Raw genomic sequence first — 26,882 nt, forward strand, 5'->3', positions numbered from 1 at the left:
GATTAGATATATAGAGTAATTAAACGTGCCCAAGTAATAAAGGTTTAATTACTTTATAGGGGAAAATTAAAAGAAGAAAAAAAGGAGTTACAGAAACATGCCAAAGGATTGAAATTGCCCTGCTACCAAGCAAGAAGCCACAAGGACGGACAGATATCGAGCAGAGACCAATGGATCACACGATGATCAATCACCATCCTCGCTAAGCTTCCTGATCCTCCTCGTCGCCGACCGCTTGCAACAGCACCACCACCGACGCGTCTTCGCCGCCGCAGCCGGACGCCGGCGAGTTCGCCGGAGCTAGCTGACCACATGCCGCCGCCGACACCTACAGCAGCAGCGGCGGCTATCCATCTCCACGCCCGGAAGAGCTACATTGCGACCGGAATCACGCAGCTCCATCTCTGCAGCATCAGCCATGGCCGCAGGGTCGAATTTATAGGGGAGCGGGATGAAACTGGCGGTGCGTGTGGCGAGGCGGCTCGAGGACGGAGGGGATAAACTCACGGCCGGTGGCGAGGCAGGCTGCCACGGCATCTTCCATGGATATCCTCGCCACAAATGCTTCACAGTTCACTCCACTCGACGCCTTCTCTTCTTTTCTTTGCTTCTTCCTCGTGCTTTATTTTTTAGTGGAACACCATTGGTTGCGCTAGTGCTTCTCCTTTCTCGCCATTAAAAAAAATGCTATGATTCTGCCTTTTTTGCAAATATATATTCTGCTTTTGTTGTTCTAGCTTGTTTACAGTTTCTTCAGTTTCGTCAGATTTGTTTGTATTTTCCTCCTCCTGTAGTTCAGGTGTATCAAGAATTGTGTATGTTCATGGTTGCGACTTCCTGAACATATTATATAGGAGTATCCTCCGTGTTTGTGGAGATGTGCTGGTCAGAAAAGAAGAGGGGGAGATCTACGTTGAAAAAGAAAAGGGAGAAAAGAGAGGAGATACGCTTGGACATTCGGTTTGGAGGAACAGTTGAGCTACATGTGTCAGTTGGTGCTCCGTTGCATCGATCTCGCTTTGAGGATATTGGTCTTTAGGCCCTGTTTAGTCGCCAAAATTTTTATCCTAAAACCATCACATTGAATTTTTAGACACCTAAATAGAGCATTAAATATAAATGAAACAAAAAACTAATTGCACAGTTACGTGACAAATCGCGAGGCGAATCTTTGGAGCATAATTAGTCCATGATTAGCCATAAATGTTATAGTAACCCGCGTATGCTAATGACGGATTAATTAGGCTCAAAAGATTCGTCTCGTAGTTTCTAGGTGAGCTATGAAATTTGTTTTTTCATTAGTGTCCAAAAATCGTTTCCGACATCCGGTCAAACGTCTGATGTGACACCCCGAAATTTTCATTTTCTCAACTAAACACCCCCTTTAGAGTGGATGCAATTTAGCCATCCATCTTTTGAACTGCTTAAACGGATCGATCTTTCAAGTTTATTCTGGGGTGCAAATATAGTCAAAAACATGCCAAGAACTGGTTGAAATGTCCTCAATGGTTTATAAATCACTTAAAGATGATTCTGTGCATGCGGATTATCTTTTGGGTTTTTAAGTTAAAATTTCAACCAACATATTTACAAACAAAAAATAATTTACGAATAAATTTTTTATATACATGTGCATTGCTATATAAAAACCAAAGCTGAAAAATAAGCTACAATAAAAAAACCTTAAAATTAACTTCTAAATTTAAGCAAAAGAAAAAGCAAAGCGAGGAGAACGATGATTTGGACAAAGCATCATTTGAGAATGTTCCATGTGACACGGGTCACACAATCCACAAACCCCACATTTATAATAATATAGTACTCCTCGCCAAATTATTGATCAGAATTCCACGTCCTTTTCTTTTGGGAAGACTATAAAAGTAAGATACTCCGATGGTTAAATACACTAGTCTCGGTATTTTATGGGTGAAGTAAAATTTTCTCTTATTGGTATATTGCCCATGCGTTACAACGAAATTTTATTAAAAATATCATTACATATTCTTAAAGGGGAGCTAATAAAAGTGATTTGATATATAGGTCTTAGTTATTTTTCCTTTTAAAAAAAATAGAAAGGAGCTGGTGGTGGGGTAGGTGACAGATTCACCACTCCACTACTCATCTTTACAGGAACTCCTCTTATAGGAGTATAGATTAAATTTGTTTTGGACTTATATAGATCAAATTTAAACATATATGTTTGTGGAGTGGCATATCACATACTACCTCTATTTCAAAATGCAAACATGTGTGTGTTGTATAGCATGAATTAAAATTAAGAAGAGAGGATTATCATGTTGCTTAATAGATAATGAATCGATGGGTGGAAGGGAGGTGAGGTGAAAATAAAAAGAATCTTGAAAGGGGAACGATCGATGACATAGTTACTGTTGTAAATAGTAAAAAAAATGTTTATATTTTGGGGCAAGGTTCAAATCCAAAAATAGTTACATTTTTAAACAAATGATGTATTTATCTATGTTGTCAAAAAAAAAAAGCTTGTAGGACAAAGCATCACCTAAGAATGTTCCATATGTGGTTGTGTTCTTTTGATGGACGAAAGATAAAATATTTCCTGATTTTTAATAGTATAAATGAATAACTACTATAATATTAAAAATATACTCTACAGAGATGAGGCGATAAACTTGTATATAATTTTTTTTGGCAAGAAATACATTGTTTAGTGAAATACAGGTCCTCTCTTTTTCCTTGGAGACTTTGGAAGTACAAATTGAACAGACGGCAATTGTAGCAGCAACAGACAAACATCACAGCTTTGGACATCCTGCAGGTGGTTGCAACCTGCAAGTACTTGAACAGGGGGCAGTTGATTTGATCAATTAACGAATTAATTAGCCTAAAACATATGGTAGTGCAGTGCCAGCGCATGATCATCTTGGCCGGTCACACATTGTCCGAGGTCGCCGGCGGCGGCAGGAATGGCTGCTTCAGGCAAGAATCAGCAGCAGCTGGTTGGTCAGAAATGGCAGCAGCAGCAGCAGAAGAAAAAGCTTCTTTTGCAGCAGCAGTGGCTCTCTCCTGGTTCTTCCCCCACAGCACCAGGTACAGCCCTGCCACTATCAGCACTGCACCTATGATCCTGCACCGATTAATCATCCAATTAGCAAGAACTAATCAAACACAAATTAATTAATTAATTAATTAATTGGTGGTTGATGCAGAATTGAAAGTTTTTTTTGGTACCCTCCGAGGTAGAAGTGCTCGCCGAGGAGGAGGGAGGCCATGACGGCGACGAGGAGGGTCTGCACGGGCTGGTACACGGCCACGAACACCGGGCCGCCGCGGTGGATGCACCACGTCTGCACGGCGAACGCGACGCCCGACGCGACGAAGCCGGCGTAGAGGATGGTGAGGAGCTCGGGGCCCGAGCGGACGACCCAGGCGGCGGCGTCGCGCTCCAGGAAGGCGGCGATGGCGAGGAACTGGAGGAGGCCGAAGAAGCAGGTGTAGGAGGTGACGGACAGCCTCGCCGGGTAGCGCTTCAGCACCGGCGCCTGCAGCACCAGCCACCCCGACCACGACAGGCAGTGCCCGATCAGGTACACGCACCCCATCGTCCAGCTCTTCTTGTCGCCGTCGCCGACGGCCATGACGGCGGCGAGCTGCTGCTGCTGCTGCTGCTGCTGATGGCCGTTCGTCGTGGGGCCGAAGATGGCGGGGCCCTTGAAGAGAGTGATGACGGAGGCGCCGGCGACGCAGAGCAGCGTGCCGGCGACCTTGGCGAGGCCGTCGCAGGTGGAGAGGCGCACCTGCTCGATCCGGAGCGCGGCGGCCATGGCGAAGGTGATGGCCGGGACGGAGTTCTGGATGGCGGAGGCGAACGTCGGCGACGTGTTCTCCAGCCCCAGCAGGTAGAAGCCCTGGTTGGCGGTGATCCCGCACAGCGCCAGGAAGAAGAACTGCAGCAGCAAGCTCGCCGTCATGGCCGGCCTCTCCTTCCTGCAACGCAAGTACGTATGCAACCGCGTGCGAGCTCCATGATTAACCAACCAAACCAACCATGGCTCCCAGTTCATATCAAGATTGAGGAGTACGCTACGCACTTCTCGAGGAAGTAGGCGAAGGGGGCGAGGAGGGAGAGCGCGATGAGGTTGCGGTAGACGGGGAAGACGAGCTTGCTGACGCCCATGTCGAGCGCCAGCCGCGACACCACGTGGAACCCCGCGTAGCCCAGCTGCAGCGCCAGCATCGCCACATGCAGCCGCGCGCCGCCGCCGGACGACGACGCCTTCCTCCTCCCGGCCGCCTCCATGATCGTGCGTACGTAGCTAGACGAGAGGTGCTGAGCTGAGCTGAAGTAGCGAGAGACTGTGAGTGAGTGAGTGATGCAGATGCCGGCATGGCTGAATTTATAGAGGCGATCGGATCGGGAAAGGAGGTGCAGTGAGCTGTGCGTCTCTCTCTCTCTCTCTCTCTCTCTCAGCTGCATTGCAAATGCAATTATGCAAATGCAAATGGACTTGATCCTCGTGTATGTTTGTGTCGTCTTGTTGTCTCTCTATACTGTAGCTAACCACCACGCCTGGCTGTATGGAGATCACCACCCTGATCATCAATGGTGGACCTGACCCGGCCGGCAGCTCACCAGCTTGCTGTCCATCACACAACTCGTAAGTCTGAAACTTCTCTCTCGATCGAAGAAGAAGACAGCTCCATCTTTGCTCCTGCTTATAAGTCATTTTTTTAATTTTCAAGCTTAAATTTAGAATTGATTTTGATATTCTTATTGTATTTTGTTTTTTTAATTTTTTCTTTTTAGTTTAAACAACATGTATATACAAGTTTTATTCATAAATTATTTTTTATTTGTAAATGTGTTGTTTCGTTTTCTCCCGAACAAGTTAATCACCCCTACAAAAGTCTGAAACTCAGCTCTCAACATTCTAAAGCTGCGTGCAGTTATCTTTACATAAAAAAAAACTGTATTTACGAGAAAAGCTACACAAACTCATTCAAAACTTGGTTGGGGGGTGTACTAAATCTGTTCTAGAATATGAATGCTTCTGACCTTCTGTGTGTTTTACAAGATGTATATGGACATCTATCTTTCCGTTCATATTTGTTTTGAAAAACATGTAGAAAATACATATATTTTAAAACGATGGGTAGGGATGGGCAAAAATAAACCGGCCACCGAACACCGCATCAAACCGAACTGAAGTAGCGTTTTTTCGGTTATCGGTTGGATGTTTGGTTTTTGTTTTGATCTAAACCGAAAACCGATTTAGAGATCGGTTTATATTTGCTGCAAACCGAATTATTTTCTTTCATAGGAGTTGGTTAGTCGTCTCGTCCCGAACGATTAGCATATGCATGCGCAGAATTTTCTTTTCCAAGTAGATGAGAGGAACATCAACCATCGTGGGTCGTGCGCCATACATATGTGACATGGCCAATAGGTGCGAGACTCATCAACTATTTGCTCCTTACAGCATGCATGTATGAGGTTTCTCTTGTTTGGTACCGAACCCGAAGAAAACTGACGGATTTTTCAAATTCGGTTTTGTTTTTTTCTTTATCTAATTTTGTTTCTATTTTACACAAACAGATCTTAACTTAAACCGAAGAAACCAAACCGAGTAAACCGAAAAAACCGAACGCCACCCTTAACGAGGGGAGTGCCTTTTTCTGAGTTTGCAAGTTCAAGTATACTAATTATACTGTTTTCATTTTTGTTCTTTTTTTTTGGCTGGGCCGACCAAGTAGTCGGCCAAAGTTCATTTTTTTTTCCTTTGTTATTACGAGGTGTCATATTGGTCATGACAAAAATCTCACCGAACAGGCTGCCATTCAGAGTTTCAGGTGTGCATTCATCCATTAATTTCCGCTGTTCATCAGTCATCACAGAGGAGTGGTTGAGTTTCTCGTGGCCGAATGATCCCACGGGGACAAGCACAGTGAGAACTGAGAAGAGAAAGCTAGCAGCAGGTAGTAGTCTCCGATGTACAGTATCGATCAAACATGGTGTCAACTCGTCTTCCTCAAGGACAGACATCACAAGTAGACCGTCTTTTTAAAACCTACCGATACTTGTTTCTTTTTGGGTGGATTATCCTAATTATTTCATCATTCTTATATATATGTATATATAAAATCTTGCGGTTAATCCATGGTAGAATTGCATTTGTCCAATAAGCTAAATCTAATAATTTTGCTCAATTCAACTTTTTAATTAACCTTTCAATGTAATGACCTACTATGAGTATTATGAAAACTGAAACAAACAAAACCAGAGAACAAACACAAAAAACCATTAGAAATCCAGCTTGATTAGTATTCTTGAAATGGTTCTGAATTCTCATGTGCGGCATGGGGACACCCTGCAGGCTTCCATGGAGACAGGACAGCAATCCACTGCATGAACAGCTTCCTCCTCGCTCACCATCCATTTCTGACCAGTAAAGTATCTCAATCCTGGTGGATACATGCTCAGCATGTCTGTCTGGTGCCTTTGCCTTCAGCCCTTCACAGTGATGTTTCTTGTGCCCTGCTATTGCATGACCCTGACAGCCACCATCTCATCTGTCCTGCTGATGCTAATCTGGTCATTCTCTCTTCTGTCTGAAATGGTTAACCTGTCAAGGTTATGCCATATGTAGCTCACTTTAGCTACATACCTTTATGTATGTCAAGCAAATTATTTGTGCTTTCTTGACATGATTAACTGAATTAATGTCTCAGTGCCAGTGGTACCAAGCTGGTTGCTTGCACCCTTAGCTTCATGGATCTAGGAAATTCAATCTCCTTGTTTAAACTACAGTATAGGTACATATGCAACAATCGATCTAGTTTCATATTTTGTCTCTCTTGAGATAACAATGTGGCAACTTTTTCTGTCTTGCATCTGAAACTACATAGCTGGAGATGCAGGGGAAGCATTTGTTTAACCTTGTGGTCACAACACACAACTCCTCATCACACTACATTACACCCCTAGGGACACCTTTATGCAGGTAAAACATGCTGTGCCACCTCAAAAGCTTTAGTGAAGGAAAAAAAACCCAATATTTTCCTTCATGTGAGCCATTAGGTTAGGTTAGTCTTGCATTGCTTGTTGTTGGCTGGTGAATGTGATCTGCTGTTCCTGAAGATCTGTAGCATAGCCCTTTAAATATATCTGAACTTGTGAGTAGGAGAGGGACACCGTGTTTGCAAACGGCAGGGCAAATCTAAGGACCACTCCTTTTTCTGATGATGAAAAATTAAATTTATGGATCCGAACATTGATCAGCAGATTGAACAACTAATTGCCCAGAAAATTTCACAATGTTATCTTTTGCTAAAAGAGAACTGGAGGCATGACATTGACATGATTAACAGCAGATAGGCCTTTGAAACGTTGCCCTTTCATGTATTTGATTTTTCATTAGCAGTGTACATGAGTGGAACTGTAGTTACATCGCAGTGCCAATGTTATTTTCAGGATCATGCATTCAGCTGACACAGTGGAAAAAGAGGGTAAAAGGGAAATATGAGACTTCAGGCACTCCGTGAAACGACAACTCAGACTACTAACTATCAGGCTATTTTTCAGTCGTATCTGATCAAATCGCAGCATACATCGGTTGCTCGGGAAGCGATTCCTCCTTGAGTTTTCCTTGAGTAAATCTCCTCAGCATTTCCAGGGAAGCTTTGGGTTGGTCCATTGGAACCATGTGACCAGCATTGTGTACCTGCATTGGCATAGATGCAACAATTTATTTGTCAATAAAAAATTCAGTCATGCTGCTTGATCCATAGGTGCACGAGGACTCTAATCTAATTCCTTGCAAACATTAGACAGGTAGAATTAACCAGGTTCAGTGGTCCTTCCATGCCAGAATATAGTTATGATATTTACTAGGCCATCTGGTCACATTCTTCTTGAAAGTAGTAGAATCAACACTGCCATAAACCAGATGTTTTCTGATGACAACTACTTTTCCTACTGGGCATGCTGGCCACAAGAGTATATAACACATTTTAAGTTTGCACCAATTAGTTTTTAAAAAATATATGGAAAAAATCACGAGAAATTAATTAGGTAAAAGTGTTTGATGAGAACCTTGAGGAAGCTGAGTGCCCCATGGTTCTTCAAGACACCAGCTTCAGCACCATCTACTACAAATGGCAGCTCATGAGATGATACAAAGTCCTTCTGGCCAGACCATTCCATCGAGTGGACCCACCTCGAGTTTCCTACATACACAGGAAATGTTACACTTGATGAATTAACTGCACAACCGTTAAAGATTCTGGCAATGGACATGCAAGACAACGAAGAACACAAAGCTAGCAAACAATGTGAAAGATGTTAGGTTAATCAGGATTTGATAAAGCTCCTTCATAACTGAAAAGTTGCAACTTGCAGTTAAACTATAATGCGTTTCGTCTTATATTTTCCCAAGGCAAGATGTAGTAGATCCAGCTAGAACACCTTTTCAACCCAAAACAAGTAAAGAACAAAACGAAAACGAAATACTATACTGATTTTTGGCCTGACACAAGCCATTCAAAGCTATCACTTTGCATTACTTTGCAGTCCACACTTTTGAGCCTCTATGGCACAAGCTTGTCTGGAGTAGCAGAAATCCAACTGGTAGTATTTTTTGTTGCTACACATTTCATTTTGGGTTTTCTTTGGCCTATGAAAACAGGACATACAAATCGTGGAAACTGCGTGGTGGAATGATAGTTAAGAAAACAAACACCTCCTACATGAAACACTTGCATTGACTACATCAACTATCAAGAAATCTAACTACCACACCAAGCGTTCTAACGATAGTTACGATTACAAACAAGGGTAGATTGGCTTGTAGCACGCCTGTGTTACTAGTGCCCAGAAGGGCCAGAACATTGATTGATTGAATTGTGCTATTTACTACACTCCAGTAGGTACCAACCCTACATCTATGGAACTGAATTTACTGTTAGCAATTGTCATGCATCCGTAACTAGGCTAGAGCATCAGCTGAAATTTTAAAATTTTATATCCTATTAACAAATGTGGGACTATGTGCCATTATTTTCCATGCAAGGCATTGCAGTATAGGTAAGTTGGAAGAAAAATGCAAAACTGACTAGAGAAAATATTAATCCCCATGTATCCTTACCAAGCCAATTGCATATGAGGTCATACTCTCCAGCATATATAAGCACATTGATTCCATCCTCAAGTAGAGCTGGGATGCCAACTTCCAAATTTCTCATCCAATCTGTCAGCATTGCTTGATAAACCGTAGTGCTGCATGAGACAAACTCAAGGTCACCAACTCCAATAGCTTCTTTGACCGTTTTGTCACCAAAAAACTTGTCCAAGTTTGAGAAATCATAGCAAAGTTTGCCTTCGCATTCCTTCCTAACGTCGTAGTACTGCAAAGAAGAATATGTATAGGTTTTCAGTCTTGGTTAACCAATGCCATGTAGTCAGTTTATTAAGCTTCTAGCCATTGCTTACATTCTTTGTCCCAACAAGCTTCATGATGGAGCTGAAAATAGAATTGCATACCATGTATGCTGCCATGCAAGATGTTTTCCCATTGGTACCTGAAAAATGAGTAGGCGTAAACAACCGTCTTTTTAAAAAATATATATATATATATGAAGAGAACCTTTAGGGTGTTATTAGAACGCATTGACTCAGAGCTTAAATATAGAGAATACTGTGATGAACCCATTTATACCCTAACTGGTTTCTCAAAGCATTATTCATTCAGGAGGTTCAAAATAGTTAGGTTTATTTGGTTTGCTCAAAGGTGGAAAGTACTTACCACAAAGCTTAATGGCAAATTCACATGGTGGGATGAATTTGTTGATCCTGTCATAGTCTGATTTCTGGATAAGGTTCATATCCAATGCATAATCTGTGTAAGCCTTGTATTGGATTGCTGGATCCGTGAGGCCATTACCAATCGCAAAACCCTTCAAGAAAAGTAGGGAAAATTTATGCAGATTAGCAAAGAAGCAATTAAGTTAAAAGATGTGGAAAACTTGGGTAAGGATCATACCTTCAAGTTTATGTGAATGCCCTCGTTTGCTTTGTTTCCTTGGTGAACCCGACTGGCAAATGCTGGAATGTAGTGCCCAGCATAAGATTCTCCAGTTATAAAGAAGTCATTCTTCGCAAACTCTGGATGCTTCTTGAAGAACACCTGGTATGGGAATCAAGAAATTGCTAAACATTATTCTTCCATTTTGCTTAAGTCAACAACTCAAAACAGCCATGTCTCAGATTAATGCAGCCTTTTATGTAAGCAACCCCCAATTCCAACCTGGACAATTTCCAGGGTATGGTAGCAATTACTTTTACATGAGCATCATATCAGCTAAGATCACCAGTCCACAAATTGACAAGGCAGAAATAGTTTGGCATATCGGCAGGAGCATACCTGCCCCCACTATTAGACTGTTGTTCAATTAGTCAAGTACCTACAGTATGCAAACATTATTTTCTGATGTCGAACTAATATTAAGATTTAAGAACATAGCCTGAAGTGTTTGAAACAAACATACCTACCCCCACTATTAGACTGTTGTTCATTTAGTCAAGTACTACAGTATGCAAACATTATTTTCTGATGTGGAACTAATATTAAGAATTAAGAACATAGCCTGAAGTGTTTGAAACAAACATATTGGTTATGATTATTTTATGCTAGAGAGCATTTACATTTCTTGGTTAGTATTTAGTACTTAGTGTTATAAAGAATGGATTGGCCAAGCTTATAAAGCATAATCAGACATGACGTGGAATTGATGAAACAAATAAAAAAAAAGGAAAACGTGTCTGTTATAGGGGTTGCAAGTAGTACCTGAAGAAAGCTATATAAGTCATTGCTGACACCTGTCTCATCATGACGAGTATCACGATCATCAGAGCTATAGCTAAAGCCAGTTCCAGTGGGTTGATCCACAAAAATTATATTTGAAATCTGCAAGAATAGAGCTTTATCAGAAGGGGTCGAGACAAAGGAACCGATGCTGTGTAGGTTTGATACAAAACATCTCAATGTAAGATGTGAATTGACTGCAGCAATGACCACTGCAATTGTTAACGACATCATGAAACTACTTGGAACAGTATAAAAAATTCTATCACGAAATAATGTCCACCAATAACGAACAGTTCTAAAGGGAAGCACTGTTCTTAATAAACTCATAAACTCTTGCTGCCTTGCATGTGAACAACAATAACACTAACAAGCACAATAGTGGTGGCATAGGAGGCGATCATCAAAGGGAACGACACATGGTAAAAATCTAACGGATAACAAGGATAAAGTTATAGGCCAAGAGGTTTTCTTCAACTAAAATAAGAGATAAAATATGGTAAGTGGTAACAGTTATCCAAAGTTAGTAACGGAGGATAGCAAGGATGCTATTCTTCGGTCATGACTTTTCCCCCACAACAGTTACTGGCTTTAACAGAGAGGAACTCTGAAAGACTGAAACTGACATTGTTTTCACTTGGTTAAGCATGGTTAAGCGGCATGTTTAAGCAGTCTTTTAGTCAACACAGGTCAAAATAGTTTTGACATGATTGCTCTCACCAAATTTGGTTCCAATGTTGTACAAACACAGGATTGCTTGCAAGCGATGATGCAAATATAACCAAGTCTGCGTCGTTATCGTACTAATTACTAAGCGTACAGTGCAGTAACGTATAAGTCGATCGATCTTTACCGTGTCCCATCCGAATTTGTTCCAAGCAAGCGACATATTGTTTGCGATGGTGAACGGGCCGTTCTCGTAGAAGACGGCCAGCTCGCTGCTGCAGCCGGGTCCTCCGGTGAGCCAGATCACGACGGGATCCTCCTTCTTTCCCCTCGATTCGAACAAGAAGTAGAACATCCTGCAAGGAACACCCAATCCAGAAAAAAAACTCTCAACTCAAAGTTGGAAAAAGAACTCAAATTTGCCAAGAACAAAAGAAAAGCAAGAGCTTTTATACTTTGCATGAACTAGCAAACTCAAAAAAAAAAAAACGCATCTTTACAGCTAAAATTCGGGCTGCGAAAATCACCTCGCGTCGTGCGTGTTGGGCAGGCGGTAGTAGCCGGCGTGGTGGCCGAGGTCGCCGACTCCCTGGGGGAGCCCCGGTAGCGTGACCCGCCGCTCCAGCAGCTCGCCGGGCGCGACGCTGGGCACATCTCCGCCGCCGGCTGGGCCGGCCTCCTTGGGGAGGAGGTTGAGCGAGCGGATGAGCCGCTCGGCCTGCGTCTTGGGGAAGCTGGCGTCGCGGGGCAGCCGGAGCGCCTCCGCGGCGGCGGCGAGCAGGAAGACGGCGAGGAAGGCGGCGAGGTGGACGCGGACGGTTGCCATTGCTGAATCGTGGGGGAAAACCGGAGAGGTTTCCCTCCGAATTTATAGTTGGGTTTTGTAACTAACTTTGCTTCCAATGTAATCCAAGCAGCCAGATTCCTCCTTTTTCTTTCTTTCTTTTCTTTCTTTTTGGTTTCTTCGCCTTTTGGAGCTCGAAGACGATTTTTGGTCCTGGGTAGGATTTGAAATAATAATTCTGATAAAATTCATAGTTTTCTTCTGGTTGCATGATTGTTTTTGTTCTGGAGTGGAACAGACTAAACAGAATCCAGCTTCACCAAACTGACCCCTTTTAAGCGGAGTTTTTTTTTTCTCACGAGATTTTTCGATTTTATGGTTTATTTGATTTTGTTATCAATTTGAGAGCATAAATGATCGAAATAATTATAGAAAAATTAATTTTTTCTTTAGAAAATCCATATAAGATATTTCTATGCATATTTTTTTTACAAAGCACATCATTTAGTAGCTTAGAAAATATGCCAACGGAAATCCAAAATGTAAAGAAAAGAACACCTAGGCAGTCTGTGTATAAGCTCTGTGAACTGAATTTGCGGCTCCTTTTGATGGCATTACATGGGCAAAAAATGCCGAAATCGAAAAATACAAAGAAAATCAGTTTGGTCTGTTGGCTGGTGACATCTTCAGATTTAATTCAAAGCGACTTTCTGCCATTTGGTAGTACCGACTGTGAGTGACTTAAAAAGAGGTTTGTGCAGGCTAGTACGAAAGCAGCCGTAATCCTGAGAGACTCGTCTCAAACTTCCACATGCAGTAGTTTCAGATCCGTAAAAACTGGCTGAATCACTGTCGTTCTCCCTGCATCTCAATGACTGAAGTGTACAAGATGTGGTGTGTTTAATGGAAGGCTTTGTTTGGGTTGCTTGCAAGGCTGGAGAATGTGATGCCCCACTTAACATGGAGCTGTCCCTGTCTTGGCAACTCGATCAGCTAACACTTTCACTTTCACAATCCATATATGGGTTAATACTGTCATTAAGTGAACCCTTCTGCTATGCTAGTACCATCTACTTTCCGCAGCATTAGCATCAGACCACAGTGCTTGACAGTTGACAGTAACAGGAGTCAGAATTCCCTCCTGTAAGGTACAACAAAACAGTTCTTTCAGAAGGCAGTTGACATGTTGAATTGATGAGGAAGAACCTGTTTATCTTGTGTGTAATGGACAGTAGTTCAGTAACACGCATGCAGCATTTGCATTAGTACTTAGTACTAATAGGTTAGGTTAGTACAGTAGGTTGCAACACGCATCGGTCAGAAAATCAGTCCTAAGATTTGGGAGCACACTAATCAGGCAGCAATAGAGCTCCAAAACATCATGTCGCAGGGTTCCTTGCACGCAGCAGCGTCATGAGCCTTGACGCATCATCGATTGATGCTATTGGATCGCAAGTTGCTGGTTGCTTCGCTTTTGCTACTAGCATGGCAAATTAACGAATTATTATTATTATTATTATTATTAGCTCATGGCTGAGATCGACGAGGTGATCTGACCACATGCATGGACACCAGAAAAGCCTTGAAACGAAGCAACTATTCCTGCCTAATTAATCTTGTTGCAAATTAATTAAGCTGTCAGTATCGCCGAACCTTGCCTAGCTAGCTTACTGCTTAATTGCTTCAGGTTCAGGAGGATACAGCTCGTCAGCGTCATCAGTAGGTGATTGCGCATCGCGTCACTCTCGCTGAGGACTTGGGATGTGCTATTAGTCTACTACTGGCTTTATTACATTACTAAGCTTATGAGTAGTGCAGAGAGAGCAAAAGAGATCAGCAACGAGTCCACAAAAATCTTATGAGCTGTCAACGAGACCTGCACAGATTAGTTGAAGCCTCCTCGATCGTATATTTAGACATTGGATATGCTGCTATTCCTGTTGTATATTTAGACATTGGATATGGTATTAGATTATTACTGCTATTAAGCTGCAGAAGGAGCAAAAGGAATCAAGAACATGTCTTAATTAAGCTCCACTAAACCTTCCTATGCCATCCACCACACCAAGCAAGAAAATCACGTTCGTTTTTGAAGCTCCAAATCAACACATAAATTAGCACAAGAGCTGATGGCGAATTGTGGCCGAAGGGCTCGCCGCCGCCGACACTCCGGCGAGACATTCAGTTACAGCTTCTGTATCTGTAACATTCAGTTATCTGAATTTCTGGTGACCATAGTGAATTAATGACGATGTTCTTCCAAGTACCTTAAAAATGGTAATTATTTTTTAAGTTTTAAGAGCTGCTACGGCTAATACTACCAAGTTTTAACTCGATTCCTGATTATGAGATTTAAAAAAAAAGCAGAAAAATAACATTTTCTTATCTGGTTATCTTTACAGAAGCTCTTGGGCCATGGCAATGGAGAGGTCGCCCATTATTGGGCCTCCCGTGGTCAATGGGCCGCAAAATCACATGGCCCGCATTACATTGGAGATACGCTGCTGCTACTAGTATATATATCAGCCGTCCATCAAATACACATTTCAGCATCCAACGGCCCGCATAATTTGGACCAGCGATGGGAAAAAAAAAAGAATAGTCGTGACGAGTGACGACGGAATCAATTGGCCTTGGGCTTGGCGGCGACCCTGCCGTCGTTGCCGGCGAGCTTCATGTACTTGTCCTTCCTGGTCAGCGTTGTGCACTGGAACCCGAGCTCCTTGGCGATCACCCTCTGCACGTGGTTCGCCACCTCCACGGCGCTCTTCCCGCCGGCGACGCACGTCTCCTCCGGCTTCAGCGCCGGCAGGAAGGTCACCTCGTACCCCGGCCGCGGGTTCATGTAGAAGAAGTAAGGGTCCAGGAACTTCCACCCCCTCGCCGTCGACCCGTAGAACGTGCCCTGCCGCGCCGCCACCGCCACCGGCACGATCCGGTCCGTCAGCTCCGCGAACAGCGCCGAGAACCGCAGCAGGAACGGCTCCCGGCACGTCGTCCCCTCCGGGCACACCACCACGTCGCCCTTCTCCAGCAGCGCCGCGATGCGGGCCGCGTCGGCGGCGCGGTCGCGGGTGAGCGCCGCCGCCGGGATCGGGGAGATCGCCGTCGACAGCCGGCTCACGCTGTACGTCACGCACGTCACGGGGCGGCCCAGCGCGATGGACACGATGATGGGGTCCAGCGCGGTGCGGTGGTTGCACACCAGGAGCGACCCCGGCGCCCCCGGGCGCGGCGCCGGCGGCGGCGCCCCGCGGATGGCGAGGCGGATGCCGGTGAGGCGGTACGTGTGGCGGACGAAGCGCGCCGGGACGGGCAGGTTGAGGAACACGCGGAGGAGCGCCACGACGAAGCCGACGGGGAGGTAGGCCAGCGCGAAGAGCGCGTTCGCCGGGTCGGGGCGGCGGACGAGGCGGCCGTCGTGGAAGATGGCGCGCGACAGCAGCTCGTCGGCGGCGGCTCGCGGCGCGCGCTTGTTCTTGGGCACCATGTATGCTTCCTGCGTATAATTTGGCGCCAAAACAAAAGGTTAACAACTTAGCATATTACTATTTACTAATATGAGAAACTTAACTAAACTCCAGATTATTTAATCTGAAGAAAAACATTATATAATTAAAAAATCAATAATAAATCAGCAGTTCAGCACGAGCTAAAAAGGAAGTGAAATAAAGAAGAAGCAACTGCTAACTGCCTAGTAAAGGATGTGATGGTACCAACAATCAATATTTAGTTCTGATCACAGATTTTGCATAGCTTAGCGTAGCTAATGAAGATTTACGTGCCGATCTTTTTTTTTTATGCTTTTAGCTAAAATTTAAATTTTTAATCTTAAATCTAAAGTTGATTTTAAGGTTTTTATGTTGTATTTTATTTTTCAACATTAACTTTTAGATTGTTAAGAGAATTATATATATATTTATATATATATATATACTTTTTTATTTTATTTATACCTTACTTTTTTTTAAAATATATCGTTGGTTTTTTCATACCCCATTAATCACCGAAAGAAACAGAAAATTGCTAGAGCCTTCTTGATCTTTCCGAGGAATGGAGTGAAAAGGCAATCCAAGAAAGGCAGGAAAAAAAAGCTAAGAAGCGTACAGATTCTTGCTACTCTGCTACCACAAATGAGCCAGCTAGATTGAGGCCATGAACACTCAAAGCACAGCGCAGCGTACGTTTCCTACCACAATTAATTTCACATTTATTTTATTTTATTTATCGCGTTCTAAATAATTCCACATGATGCAAAAAAAACTCAATTTTGTTCATGGATGATTTGATTTGGTAAATGAAAGGTTGGAGCTTTGGATCGTCGGCTAAGTGTACCTTGCATATGGCCATGAAGTCGTGGTCGCTCTCGCGGTCGCCGAGCCCGACGTCGGGCATGTCGCCGGCGGGGAAGAGCTTCTCGACGATCTCCCGCTTCTTCTTGCCGACGAGGACGGCCTTGATGCGGCCGGTGAAGCGCTTGCCGGAGGCGAAGGTCTCGAGCTCGGTGCCGGCCACCTCGGCGCCGAGGAACTCCCGCACGAACTCCCCCACCATGACGGCCGGCGACGCGGTGACCACGACCCGGCGCTCGCCGCAGCCGCGGAACACCGCCCACGTGTCGGCGCGCACCCCGGCGGCGTAGTGGCGCGGGAGCACGGCCCGCGCCACGGCCTCGACGTCGCGCACGCGCAGCCCGGCGAAGGTGATGAACACGAGCAGGCCGATGGCGGCGGCCTCGGAGACGCCGACGTAGAGCACGAGGAGCCACGGCGCGGCGAGCAGGAGCACCAGCGCGCGGAGGTAGCTGCCGGCCTCGAGCGCGACGAGGAAGTAGTACGGGAACGCCGAGGAGGACACCAGCAGCGTGCCGTCGAGGTCGGCCGCCACGGTCCGCCTCGCGCCCGCCGACGCGTCGTAGGCCGTCACCGGCGGGAAGGACCTGCCCGCCGCCGACGGCGCCATGTCGGTCACGCCACACACGCACAGAAGACAGTCGCCGGCGAGGTCCCCGAGCTCTTCGCAGCAGCGAGCAAAACGAACACGGCGACGACGCTTGCTTGCCCGGTGGCAACTAGTAGGGCAGTGGAGTCGACGGGTTGGTCTGTTTGTTGAACGGCACCACCGCGGCCATGGATGGCGACGTCGAGCGGCTCTGCCTGCAAAGATCACCGAGTCCAACTCGGATTCCGAGCTTGACAATTACGCGATCCGAATGGGACTTTGGTTAAATTTGCCGCGCAACACTGACCAATCACGCAGTTGTCAGTGCTCACAAGTTAAAATTGTAGCCACTGTCAGAGTTGATCGGTTTCTGTCACAAAAGATTAAGAAAAAAAATTAGGATACTGTGGACATCGGAACGCAGTTAACGCGTGACTGGCGGCGTGAAACATGAGAAGATTGCATCAAATTACTCATTGTTTTTGTCAAGAATGGCACACATGACACACTACTGTACTAAAAGCTCAATTCGGAACTGAAGGGGGTCATCTTCGATTCTTTTCGCTTGTCGTACGAAAAAACCCAAATGACATATTTATAAACAGAAAATAATTTATGAATAAAACTTTTATATATGTGTTCTTAGAAATCTAAAAGCTAAAGTTGAAGAATAAAATACGATAAGAAAACCTTAAAATCAATTCTAAAATTAAGGTTAAAATTTTAATTTTGGTTTATAGGTATAAATAAAAGTGAAAAGATTGGAATGGAAAACTTCTCTCATTTTGTTTTGTGTAGGCACAATTTTCAAACGGTTAAATATATATATGTTATACACAAGATCCTATCTAACTTTTTAAGATCATATTAATTCATCGTTTAAATTTGTGATAACTAATAATAAGATACCCTATTTTGCATGATCATTATTTCTTCCTCCATTACCTTCAAACTCACCCTAAATACTCTATCAGATGATCCAGATAGATCGAGCCATCCATCAATGGCCGAATCATGTCATACGGTTGGTGCCGGTTCGTCCGTTTGGATTTGGTCCAAATGGGCGTTCGCGGCAGCGTTTTCAGAGAGAAGAAGAAGCTGCAACGACAACGAGCAATGAATTTTGTTGATGTGTGCAGCTATCCGTCCCCGAATCGATAGACACACAGTCACACACATACACGTGAGACGTGAGTTTAATTCAGGGATCAAATGGAACAAACAAACAACCAAACAAACCAGTGGTTTATGCATTTACGACGGCTACAGTTTAACAGGTGGTCGGTATGGTCAAAACAGTTTGGCATGTCTGAACTCTGAAGAGAAGAAGCAGAAGCTGATGGTGCAGTTATTTTACCGGTGGTTGATGTGGATGGCCAACCCATGGCTACGGCTGCCACTGTCATTACGCATGGGTAGGTTACCATAAGCCAGCCTCAGTTTTGTGTTGGTCCATGGCACCGGCGAGCTAACCTCTGCTGAATTTCTTGTCCGTGGACCCCGGAACAACAAGATGCTATTAAATTCATATCCAGTTTTCAAACAACAAAATCAGAGTGGCGCAGCGGAAGCGTGGTGGGCCCATAACCCACAGGTCCCAGGATCGAAACCTGGCTCTGATAGTCTTTTTGGGCTACTAACGCAAATTGTTTTTTATCCCTTCGAAGTTGTGTTTGGTTTGTACACTACATAAAGATGTGTTTGCACAGGTTAAACACTGATTTTGTTTGGATAGAGAAATACTGATCATACAATTAGACAGCTTCACAGCTCACACTCAGCAGATTTTTTTTTATTCAAACCTTTTCTCTTTTAACCTTCGAAATTTGTCAGACTACCATGTGTCACATGGGTTAATTGCCACTTACAAGAGGGGCAAATAGTTAATTTTCTCGCTATATTGGCATATTGCTATCAGCACAAAATACAATAATCACAGGGCACATCGCATTCATGAAGTATGAACAAGAACATCTGAATACGTACAGGTGTGAAATAAACAAACTGAACCTCCGACTTCCTTTGTTACATACAAAGTCGGAGATACAGCAAAAATACTACTAACAAATCACAACCAATTAGTACAGGGCATTTCCTCTCGAGTAATATGGCTAAGAGGATTGCCTTATTTCGTATGTGCATCCATCAACCCACAGTTAAATCAGGTGCGAAACTCTGGACAGTATACCGTGAAGCTGATGCCTTCAGATGCTGATAACGCGGCATCTCTCAGGTGGGAAGTCATGCTCCACCAATGGGCCTGTGGAAGAGGACACCAAGAACCCATCTGCCCTGACAGTATCCAGGTCAATTGTCACTATACTCAACCCTCTTCCAATCACATAAATTTTTCTCCCAATCGCTACGAGCTCGCAAGGCGGCCTTGTAAACTTGTCAGATAGCCTACCAAGCATGGCCCACTCCTTCTTGTCCTTCTGCCACATCATCAGCTTTGTGCCGAGCGACTGCTCCAACATGTAGAGTGTTCCATCCACAACTACTGTTGATCCTGACCAACACATGGCAATTTCATTCTCAGTGCCCCTCCAAGTTCGGCATAATGGATCATATATACCTGCAAAATACATTCTGTTCCAGGCAGCCTTGTGAACAGTTACCAACTCCCCATCCAATGCCACGAATTTTACAATGTCAGGAGTGAGCATTGGATTCTTGTGCGCACACCACGAGTTTGTGGCTGGATCATAGATGTCCCATGAATTTGGTGACTTGTCTGTCAAACCAAGTCCACCAGTAATGTAAAGTTTCTTGTCCAGAGTTGCTGAAACAAAATAACACCTGAAAACAAACAAGGCAAGTCAAAAGGAGTACAGATGTCATAAAACAACTTCAGGGTGAAAAATAATGTGTTGATGCCCAGTAAACTTTGGCAACATATACCTAGCAGTAGGCATTGGAGCTACACTGCTCCAGCAATTTGAAGAAGCATCGTAACAATACACCTCATCATTAGCATCTTTTAGCCAGCTACAACCACCCAAAAGAAATAATCTCCTGTCCAATGTCTCAATGGAAATGCCTTCCCTAGATGAGCAAGGGGGCTCCATCACTTGCATAATTTTCAAGGAACGGGTTGCAGGATCAGGAGCCAGTACATAGCATTTGATGCCTGTACCCCTACAAATCACATATATCCAGGACTCATCCAAGTTATTCCTCTTGCGGCAACAATGCCACTCTTCACTGGATAGCAGTGCCCTCCATTTCCTCGAGACACACCTGAGAACATTATGATATCTCCGTGGAACTCTCGCTAAGCAAAGAAGAGCAATCTCATCAGGAAGACCATGTATAAGCGAAGTATGGGGGGCACTAGAATCCATGTTGCTACAGGATAGCTTTCCAATGTGCTTTATTTCAGAAGCCATCAATCATCCTAAGAGAAAATGACAACTGATGAGAAAGTGGCAATAGTCTTAATTAAATAAATGCCTTACTGATACAGGAGATAGATGACATCACCAGACATGTCTGGCAAAAATACAAGTTCAAAAGAGAAAATTATAATAAGGAAAATGGTACTTTCATGCTTGCTCCAAATATTTAAGTATTGGATGTAATCAGGTAAGCTCATTCAAGAGCCACCTTACTCAGATACCATCCTTGTAGGAGTCACCAAGCAGACTAACAAAACTTAAAAACTGAATAGGCATATCTGTTTTAACTTCAGGAATGGTCATGCTTAAGGCTGTGTTTGGCATTTCCTCTTCCCAACTTCTACTCCCTTGTTTTCCATGTGCACGCTTTCCAAAATCCACACTGCTAAACATTGCGTTTTTTGCAAAAAAAAGTCTATAGGAACATTACTTTAGAAAATTATATTAATCTATATTTCAAAACTTTCATGACTAAAACTTAGTTAATCATGCACTAACACTTAGTGGACTGTTTTCTGTGTCACCGGGGGAGGATTCCCAACCCCTCCTCCAAACACAGCCTAAAAGGGGTGAAACTATACAAGGAATGGAAATATATTGAACACAACAGAGCATATATAATCCTTTGGATTTGGGAAAAACAGTCCACACATTGACAGGATTTTGTGCCAGGAGCACAACCAGCATGCTAATTGCTGTTCTATTCTGGTTTGCACATGTTTGCTCAGAATCTCTGATCAGTTTTGGAAGTAATCACGTGAGGAACACTCTTTCAAGTGGTTCCTTACTCAGATACCGTCCTTGTAGGAATCATCATAGCAAACAAGCATGAAGGAAAAAAAGAGAATATCAATAGGCTTAGCTATTATAACATCAAAAGGACTCACTTTTAAAAAGGGTGACACTATAAAAGGGCGAAACCACAAATCCAGTGAAGCGTCAAGCATATATATTTTCCGTCCGGTTGGGAGAACAATACAAATTTACACACATTTGCTCAGTCTCTGATCAGTATTGGATATAATCATGTGAGGAGCACTTTTTAAGTGGTTCCTTACTCAGATATCGTCCTTACAAGAATCCTCACAGCAAGCAAGAAAATGGAAAATAAAAATCTTAATGGGCTTATATATTAACACCAAAGCAGTCATGCTTGGGTGACACTACATAATGAGCAGAAACACTGTGAAGGCAATGAAGTGCATACTATTCTTTCCAGTTGGGAAAAAAAATCCAATCAACAAAATTGTTTTGCTCCACAGGCAAAGCTAGTGCGTCACTTGATATAATTCAGAATTGCATGTGTTTGCTCAGAATCTCTGATCAGTTTTGGAAGTAATCATGTGAGGAGCACTCTTTCAAGAGGTTCCGTACTCAGATACCGTCCTTGTAGGAATCATCATGGCAAACAATCAAGAAAAGAATTCTTTATGGGCATAATTGTTAAGTTCAAATGTAATTGTTTTTGAGAAATGTTGAAAGAGCAAAAACAAAGCAAATAGAATTAAGCATGCATTATTCTAGGTTGTTAAACAATCAAATAGGTGACAGGCTTGTTACTTGTTGATTCTATTCAGATTAATATATGCTTGCTCAGAATCTCTGATCAGTTTAGGATGTAATCACGCAAGGCATTCTCTTTCAAGAGTCACCTTACTCAGATACCGTCCTTGTAGGAATCATCACCGCAAACAATCATTGTAAAAAACCCAGGGGGAGCATCTGTTGTAGGTATCTAAATCCAGCGCAAAATTGCCATTCACATTTCAAGACTGTTGACAGCATGCTGGTTCACATGGAACATGAACAGCATGCTGGTTTACTGCTCACTTCTGACGAGCAAGAATCAAATATTCCATCTTTAACAGAGTGTTTTGCTCAGACATTTTGTCTCAGAGTAGGTATAATCATGCAAGGATGAATCCATCGCTCAGATACCGTCCTTGTAGAGGTCATCATAGCAAACAGTCTTTGTAAATAGTTAAAAACAGTGGGTGCAGCATGTGTTGAAGTTTCTCTAAATCCAGCGCAAACTATCATTCACATTTCAAGACAGAACATGAACAGCATGTCAGTTGCAGCAGCAAGAAGCAAATATTCCATCCCATAGAGTGCGAAAAGCCAGAGTTTTGCTCAGACATTCAGTCTCAGTTTAGGTATAATCATGCGAGGATAGATCCATCGCTCAGATACCGTCCTTGTAGAGGTCATCACAGCAATTTTTGAGACACACTACTGATCGCTAATTCAGACTAAACTCAAGCTTCAGTACCTCATTGCCATCTAACCATCAATTCAAACAAATCCCACTACCTTAACAAACTACCACACAAACGAATGATCTAAGCATAACACAAAATAAACAGTAAAACAATACCATAGGGGGGAAATCGCAAGCATCGGATCTGAAGATGAGCAGAGACGCGACGGATTCAAGCGGGGGGAGCGTGACGAGTTAGCAGAACCGAGGAAGGAGACGGCTACGGCTACCGGGGAACAAGAGGGAACCAAACCCTAGATCTAGCGGGGATCAGAGGGTGGCGGCGGCGGGATTAGGGTTTCGGGCATCATCGCCGGAGGAGAGTAGAGGAGGAGAGGAGAAAAAGGCGAGATGCGGAGAGGGGAAAATGCTGCCATTTTATCGTGGAGAGAGGGTGGCAATTATGCAGTAAAACCCCTACACTTTTTCTAAATAGCCGCCACGTGTTGCGCACCGGGATGCTATAAGATGGAAAAAGAGGAGGGGCAAATCGCAAAGTGAGCCCAAAACCCTAGCCCCTCTCGCCCCGCCTTGCCGCGCCGCCGCCCCCCATGGAAGAAGCTTGGCCGCCTCTCGCCCCCTCCCCCGCCCCCGCCCCCGCTCCTCCCGCGGCTCCTACGGGTGGAGGGGCATGGGGCGCGGCCGCGGTGGCGGAGCGGAGGGCGGTGGCGGAGGAGTCGGCGGCGGAGGCGGTGAGCCGGCTGGTGGCGAGCTGCGCCAACTCGAGCGGCGTGGCGGTGGCCGTGGTGGACGCCAACGCCGTCATCGCGGGCGGGACGGCGCTCTCGTCCTCGGCTGCTGGGCGCCTGGTGACGGTTCCCGAGGTGCTGGAGGAGGTGCGGGACGCGTCCGCCCGGCGGCGCCTCGCGCTCCTCCCGGCCGCTGTTGAGACCGTCGAGCCTGCTCCTGAATTCGTCAAGAAAGGTTGCATCTTTTGCCGTTCTGAACGGCTGAACCTCATATCGTTGCCTTGTTGAGTATTGCTCAAACTATCAGCGATTGGTCAATTTCACTTTTTTTTATAAGTAGTTTTTCTGATATGAATGTATTCGGTGTAGGTGTATCCATGATCATGGTTTAAGATTTGGTTAATGCATTGCGTTTTGGTAACATAAATTTGGTTAAGGCATTGCTTTTCGTAACATTTGTTGATATTTTGTTTATTGTTATTGTGTTAAGGCTTAATGTAAGCATGAGGGGGATTTCAAGGCTTCCAGATGCAACAGCAATTAGATGATCTTTTTATGCACACAACTGTATTATCTACTATAGATATATTAGCCTCCTAGATGATCTTTGAATGACATTGATATGAGAGGCTAATTTCTCTATCTTCATATCTTGCAGTTGTCAAATTTGCCAGGGAAACCGGAGACCTACAGACGCTTTCAGATGTTGATATCAAGATTATTGCTCTAGCTTACATGTTGGAAGCTGAGATCCATGGGACTAACCATTTGCGGGAGCACCCACCTCCCCTGCGTGTGGTAAATGTGAGAAACCTGAAAGATGCTCCGCTGCCGGGTTGGGGCTCTAATGTGCCAAACCTAGCAGAGTGGGAGGAATTGGATCAGATGTCTGAAGCAGGCGGAAATCTCAAGTCTCGCATTCTTCCGCTGAAGGATCTTGAGAACCAAGAAATCCCAACTAGTGAGACCAACAGTATTTCTGAGAAACAAGGGGATGAAGAGCATCAGCCTGCAAATAAAGATGCGTGTATTGCTTGGGAAGATGATGAGAATAATGAAGGTTGGTTACCTGCCGTTAGTCGCAGTACACACAGAAGATATCTAAGGAGGAAGGCAAGACGTGATGCCCTCAAGGAATCTGAACAAAGTTTTGAGACAAGTTCTGTTGACCCATCAATTGATGACGATAAAAGTTTATCTGAAAATGGTTTGAATCCAGTGGATGGCCCTTCTGCTGATCCAGAAAAAATGACATCAAGAACTGATAAGGACAATGAGGCAGACAATGTTGGTACTATTGAGGAGACTGGTGGTACGGATGCATGCATTGAAGAGTTGGATAACTTGGATATCAAAAGTGAGACTGAGGAAGGTGCTGATTCCTCTTTTGCAGATGATGGGAGCAGTGAGCAGAGTTGGGCGTTGAGGTCCTTATCTGAATCTACTGTAGCCTGTATAACCAGTGACTATGCCATGCAAAATGTCATCCTGCAGATTGGCCTCCGTCTCTTGGCACCAGGTGGCATGCAAATACGTCAGTTGCACAGGTATGAGCATTTGACATCTTCAGAGCTCTTTCACATGGTACAGCAAGCAGTCCTTGTTCTGATTATAATAATTTCTTTGCAACTCTCTAATGGTTTGCGATGCTGATGTGACAGGTGGGTTCTGAGGTGTCATGCTTGCTCTAAGGTGACCCAAGAGGTTGGGAAAATATTTTGCCCAAAATGTGGCAATGGTGGCACCTTACGGAAGGTATCAGTAACAGTTGGTGAAAATGGAATCACTATGGCCTCACGACGTCCACGCGTGACACTTCGAGGCACAAAAGTAAGTGTAACTTCAAACTTAATACTGTTTTTTTTCCATATGGTCTAGATACTGTTATGTTTTGTCCCTCGCCTGATTACCATGGGTTCTCTGAGAAATAGAGAAGCGCAATTTGGACTCGTGTTACCATAAATTTTGAGATATTTTCTTTCCATGTTTGTAATGTGCATTGTGGTCAGAGGTGCAAGCATGTTGTATATATTTTTGTCCAGTAAAGTAGAAGTGAAGAAAATCCAAAACTCTACCATGAGCTTTGGCCAGTCTCATATGAATATTTTCTATAACTTATAAATGAAATCCGTCTAGCCTCTCTTTGGTGCATTGCTGTATATTTCTTGCCATATGATGGTCATCTACATCATTTTTCATCTTAATTTCTTAGTCTGACTGCTTTTGGTTGGATATTTTTCCATGTGCGCAACTGAGTTGATTTGTACAGTGATTACAAAGATTTTCTTTTTAATTGTTGCCTGTTTTCTTTCAGTTTTCCCTCCCAATGCCCCAAGGTGGAAGAGATGCCATCACTAAGAATCCCATTTTGCGTGAAGACCAGCTTCCCCAGAAGGTTCTGCACCCTAAATCGAAGAAGTCAAGCAAGCAGGTTAGCGCCCTTGATATTGTTAGATTAATGAAAAGCCTCCCATTACAAGTATTCCATAATTTTGGGCACTTATATTCATCACCTCCAATATGTTTATCTCAACACCATCTATGTGCTCTGTTAAACATATATTCTCAATTGTGAACTTGTGGATGCATTTTTCCCTGTTTTGTCTGTGTTACAAATACTTGACTTTTTGTATGAGTCGCAATAGTAAAACAATTGTTTAACCATTAATAATATTCTCTATAGGATGATGATTTTTTGGGTGCCGATGACATATTTTCGCACAGTGGGGATAAGAAAGTGTCTCTGAAACCTCCAGTGAGGAAGGCCCTTGCAATGTTCAGTGGGAAACGAAACCCGAACGACAATCACTTTTCTCGCAAGAAGCATTAAGTTTTCGTTCTCCTTTCTTCGTTTTTTACCATCATGGTTTTTGTACTCGCATTATGTAATGGGATTACGGGAGGACTAGAGTATTATTCATCAAGACTTACCTACCTTAATAGTGATTGTGAAGCATGTAAGCTATGCAATTTTGCAAACATCCATCTGAACTTCACTATTTTCAAGACAACTACAGCTGGGGTATTTCGTGTACAAGACGTACATGGCATTTGCATCTGAGATTCCTCAACTATTCAAAATGAGCAACTGAAATGTTCATTAGAACAACTCGATCCACAAGAAAGCTTCTTTCAGTTGTTGTGGGTGTTGTGCTACTACTACTGCTTGATAACTACTACAAGCTCACATTTACACAGACAAACTGATACACTTTTTTTTATTGCAGAAACAACCAAAGAATATGTCCAGCCTAAGGATGTGCTTAATTTCTACATCACATTTTCTTACAAAAGAAGAATCAAATGTAG

At 43.7% G+C, this 26,882-nt stretch overlaps 5 protein-coding genes and 8 non-coding genes across 13 annotated transcripts; 2 read left to right on the forward strand and 11 right to left on the reverse strand.

Annotated features, from left to right (window-relative positions):
• Nucleotides 1-2,646: 2,646 nt before the first annotated feature.
• On the reverse strand, nucleotides 2,647-4,321 carry LOC102704943 (protein WALLS ARE THIN 1-like). Its single transcript, XM_006646715.3, has 3 exons — nucleotides 4,068-4,321; nucleotides 3,208-3,963; nucleotides 2,647-3,103 (listed from the first exon to the last, which is right to left on the reverse strand). Exons 1-3 carry the CDS (start codon nucleotides 4,274-4,276, stop codon nucleotides 2,908-2,910), a joined length of 1,161 nt encoding a protein of 386 aa, XP_006646778.2. The 5' UTR covers nucleotides 4,277-4,321; the 3' UTR covers nucleotides 2,647-2,907.
• A 3,016-nt stretch (nucleotides 4,322-7,337) lies between these two features.
• Nucleotides 7,338-12,450, reverse strand: LOC102703187 (serine carboxypeptidase 3). The gene is made up of 9 exons (XM_006648162.3): nucleotides 12,029-12,450; nucleotides 11,689-11,857; nucleotides 10,818-10,937; nucleotides 10,014-10,157; nucleotides 9,777-9,927; nucleotides 9,464-9,552; nucleotides 9,120-9,378; nucleotides 8,069-8,202; nucleotides 7,338-7,697 (listed from the first exon to the last, which is right to left on the reverse strand). Exons 1-9 carry the CDS (start codon nucleotides 12,325-12,327, stop codon nucleotides 7,569-7,571), a joined length of 1,494 nt encoding a protein of 497 aa, XP_006648225.1. The 5' UTR covers nucleotides 12,328-12,450; the 3' UTR covers nucleotides 7,338-7,568.
• A 2,178-nt stretch (nucleotides 12,451-14,628) lies between these two features.
• LOC102703463 (glycerol-3-phosphate 2-O-acyltransferase 6-like) lies at nucleotides 14,629-17,351 on the reverse strand. The gene is made up of 2 exons (XM_040521002.1): nucleotides 16,621-17,351; nucleotides 14,629-15,784 (listed from the first exon to the last, which is right to left on the reverse strand). The coding sequence occupies exons 1-2, from the start codon at nucleotides 17,245-17,247 to the stop codon at nucleotides 14,909-14,911; spliced, it is 1,503 nt and encodes a 500-aa protein (XP_040376936.1). The 5' UTR covers nucleotides 17,248-17,351; the 3' UTR covers nucleotides 14,629-14,908.
• A 1,425-nt stretch (nucleotides 17,352-18,776) lies between these two features.
• TRNAM-CAU lies at nucleotides 18,777-18,848 on the forward strand. The gene has a single exon. It is a non-coding gene; the product is annotated as a tRNA-Met (tRNA).
• A 258-nt stretch (nucleotides 18,849-19,106) lies between these two features.
• On the reverse strand, nucleotides 19,107-23,216 carry LOC102705219 (F-box/kelch-repeat protein SKIP4). Its single transcript, XM_006646716.2, has 3 exons — nucleotides 23,002-23,216; nucleotides 20,128-20,623; nucleotides 19,107-20,025 (listed from the first exon to the last, which is right to left on the reverse strand). The coding sequence occupies exons 2-3, from the start codon at nucleotides 20,613-20,615 to the stop codon at nucleotides 19,431-19,433; spliced, it is 1,083 nt and encodes a 360-aa protein (XP_006646779.1). The 5' UTR covers nucleotides 20,616-20,623; nucleotides 23,002-23,216; the 3' UTR covers nucleotides 19,107-19,430.
• LOC121053694 lies at nucleotides 20,775-20,869 on the reverse strand. The gene has a single exon (XR_005811238.1). It is a non-coding gene; the product is annotated as a small nucleolar RNA Z118/Z121/Z120 (small nucleolar RNA).
• LOC121053688 lies at nucleotides 21,342-21,449 on the reverse strand. Its single transcript, XR_005811232.1, has one exon. It is a non-coding gene; the product is annotated as a small nucleolar RNA Z118/Z121/Z120 (small nucleolar RNA).
• On the reverse strand, nucleotides 21,615-21,719 carry LOC121053691. The gene has a single exon (XR_005811235.1). It is a non-coding gene; the product is annotated as a small nucleolar RNA Z118/Z121/Z120 (small nucleolar RNA).
• Nucleotides 21,928-22,035, reverse strand: LOC121053690. The gene has a single exon (XR_005811234.1). It is a non-coding gene; the product is annotated as a small nucleolar RNA Z118/Z121/Z120 (small nucleolar RNA).
• Nucleotides 22,211-22,318, reverse strand: LOC121053689. Its single transcript, XR_005811233.1, has one exon. It is a non-coding gene; the product is annotated as a small nucleolar RNA Z118/Z121/Z120 (small nucleolar RNA).
• On the reverse strand, nucleotides 22,495-22,591 carry LOC121053693. The gene has a single exon (XR_005811237.1). It is a non-coding gene; the product is annotated as a small nucleolar RNA Z118/Z121/Z120 (small nucleolar RNA).
• LOC121053692 lies at nucleotides 22,751-22,846 on the reverse strand. Its single transcript, XR_005811236.1, has one exon. It is a non-coding gene; the product is annotated as a small nucleolar RNA Z118/Z121/Z120 (small nucleolar RNA).
• A 219-nt stretch (nucleotides 23,217-23,435) lies between the features above and the next one.
• On the forward strand, nucleotides 23,436-26,682 carry LOC102703753 (RNA-binding NOB1-like protein). Its single transcript, XM_006648164.3, has 5 exons — nucleotides 23,436-23,808; nucleotides 24,232-25,120; nucleotides 25,235-25,403; nucleotides 25,888-26,004; nucleotides 26,257-26,682. Exons 1-5 carry the CDS (start codon nucleotides 23,436-23,438, stop codon nucleotides 26,401-26,403), a joined length of 1,695 nt encoding a protein of 564 aa, XP_006648227.2. The 3' UTR covers nucleotides 26,404-26,682.
• Nucleotides 26,683-26,882: the final 200 nt, after the last annotated feature.

This window comes from Oryza brachyantha, chromosome 2, assembly GCF_000231095.2.
Source record: "Oryza brachyantha chromosome 2, ObraRS2, whole genome shotgun sequence".
Lineage (NCBI taxonomy): Eukaryota > Viridiplantae > Streptophyta > Magnoliopsida > Poales > Poaceae > Oryza > Oryza brachyantha.